The sequence below is a fragment of the Blennius ocellaris genome (genome assembly GCF_963422515.1).
Source record: "Blennius ocellaris genome assembly, chromosome: 15".
Taxonomy (NCBI): domain Eukaryota; kingdom Metazoa; phylum Chordata; class Actinopteri; order Blenniiformes; family Blenniidae; genus Blennius; species Blennius ocellaris.
The window spans coordinates 23,566,922-23,569,485 of NC_137664.1; the positions used below are offsets into that span (position 1 = coordinate 23,566,922).

The window sequence follows — 2,564 nt, forward strand, 5'->3', positions numbered from 1 at the left end:
GACATTTTTTTCATTAAAAAAAGCTTTTATTATCCTGGCTGAGAACTTGTGAAGGGTGAGGGACTTCAGCTACGTAAGTGACCTTGATTAAAACTGTAAACTTCCAAACAAGGTGGGCAGCGTGGCTGGTTTGGGGTGCGGCTTGTAGCCGATTCGCTCGTTGATGAGCTCCGCCCTTGACGCAGCTGAGGAGGAAGATGCTGAAGCTCCACCCCCGATGATGTCAACATTGAGGACAGAAGCTCCTCCCACCCCACCTCCTGACTCCGCCTCCTCACGTTGACGCTTGCGGGCCTAAAAAAAAACAGCTTCAGTTATGTGCAAAGTAGATTCAATTCTTAAGGTATAAATCACCCTGGTTCTGCACGTTCTCCCTGTCTCCCTCCCTGAATGTCCTGATGGTTCATCACCACGTTCTCCACGTCTCCTCCCTGAATGTCCTGATGGTTCATCACCACGTTCTCCATGTCTCACTCCCTGAATGTCCTGATGGTTCATCACCACGTTCTCCCTGTCTCCCTCCCTGAATGTCCTGATGGTTCATCACCACGTTCTCCATGTCTCCTCCCTGAATGTCCTGATGGTTCATCACCACGTTCTCCACGTCTCCCTCCCTGAATGTCCTGATGGTTCATCACCATGTTCTCCACGTCTCCTCCCTGAATGTCCTGATGGTTCATTACCACGTTCTCCACGTCTCCTCCCTGAATGTCCTGATGGTTCATTACCACGTTCTCCACGTCTCCCTCCCTGAATGTCCTGATGGTTCATCACCACGTTCTCCACGTCTCCCTCCCTGAATGTCCTGATGGTTCATCACCACGTTCTCCATGTCTCCTCCCTGAATGTCCTGATGGTTCATCACCACGTTCTCCACGTCTCCCTCCCTGAATGTCCTGATGGTTCATCACCACGTTCTCCACGTCTCCTCCCTGAATGTCCTGATGGTTCATCACCACGTTCTCCATGTCTCCTCCCTGAATGTCCTGAAGGTTCATCACCACGTTCTCCACGTCTCCTCCCTGAATGTCCTGATGGTTCATCACCACGTTCAGCACAAAGCCAGACAACGACTCACTCGTTGCAATCAGCTGTGTAGAAGCAGGGAGACATGGAGAACATGCAGGGCATCCAGGATCTGAGTTTGAGGCCCTGGGTTGATAGAGCCAATCTTTTTGACAATTAAATCCTCATCACTGAGGCTTTGACTGATGTTTTCAGAGGATGCAGAAACATGAATTAAAACACTGCACATCTACTGTGCCGTCAAGGTGAGGTAATAATAGTCCAACACAAAATGCATTCACACAGTGAACAGCCTCAAAACAAATTGATGGAAAATATGAAGTTAAAGAAGAGCAGTGAGGAATAATAAAGTGAAACTGAGGGATCATAGTGCCATGCAGGTCTGCTCATATTGTCCAATGAATTCATATTTAGAATCTCGTGAAGTCACGCATTAACAAGTCTGGAACTTTGTGGCTTTGGCTGCAGCAGCAGGGCAGCTTTCAGCTGGTTGGGTTTCATACCGGCACACAGGATGTTACACTACCTGCTGCTCGGCTGCTCTCGAAGTAGAACACGCATTACAGGATTTCTAGTCACACATATTGAACGTGCTCATTATCTACGATAACCCCTAACCTGCCACTGCACCACTTTTCTAAATACTGCCATCACTGAGGGTGATGCCACGACATTTCGCTGCTGCTCACCACATTTTGACTTTGCTATAGAGTGACAATGAAGTTCTTTTCTATTCCATTAAATCTCAGATGACCTAACTGATGAAAAAGAATCCATTTTTATAATATGTGTTAAAACGAAGTAACAGATACTGACAAGCTAATCAATATGAAGCATAATTGATTAGTATGGACCTCAAGCTCTTTCTTGACACTCTCGAACTCCTCGGTGTCGTCGATCTTCAGCTCCAGGCGAGTCGGTTTTCTCCTCAGCATCTTCGTCCAGATGGATTCCTTTCCAATCAATCAATATGATCAATTATTAATCAACACCTTCAATCAATCAACACTTATCAGATGGATTCCTTTTCAATTAATCAAATCAACACAATCAACAATCAACATGAACAATCATCAACTAACATGATCATCAATCAACATGTTCAATCAGCATGCTCAAACACAATCAATCAACAGGATCAATTATAAATCAACACCTGCAATCAATCAACAGGATCAATCATTAACCAACAGGACCAATCATCAATATATACGTTAGATTTGTAGTTTTAATAGTCATACGCAGACGTAGTTTTAAGAGTAGACATGTAGTTTATAGAGGTCTTTGGCAGAATTCAGATTTTTTTTTATGAGTCATAATTTCCTCAGACATACATGAACACACAAAGCTACTCACCTACTGTGACGTCAGACAGGTGCGTCACTACCAGACAGGTGACGGTGCTGATTGTGGCCGGCGATACTGACGGTGTGTGATGCTAACACGGTGTGTGATGCTAACTGATGGTCCGGCGGGCTGCAGTTACCCCGGAAGTAGAGCACGCGCTTCCACCGGAAGCAGTATTCATATCCGGGTCA

The 2,564-nt window shown here is 45.6% G+C and overlaps 1 protein-coding gene across 1 annotated transcript; it reads right to left on the reverse strand.

The window, feature by feature from the left end:
* Window positions 1-28: 28 nt before the first annotated feature.
* Window positions 29-2,508, reverse strand: cdc26 (cell division cycle 26 homolog). Its single transcript, XM_080510507.1, has 3 exons — window positions 2,383-2,508; window positions 1,881-1,979; window positions 29-294 (listed from the first exon to the last, which is right to left on the reverse strand). The coding sequence occupies exons 2-3, from the start codon at window positions 1,959-1,961 to the stop codon at window positions 88-90; spliced, it is 288 nt and encodes a 95-aa protein (XP_080366633.1). The 5' UTR covers window positions 1,962-1,979; window positions 2,383-2,508; the 3' UTR covers window positions 29-87.
* Window positions 2,509-2,564: the final 56 nt, after the last annotated feature.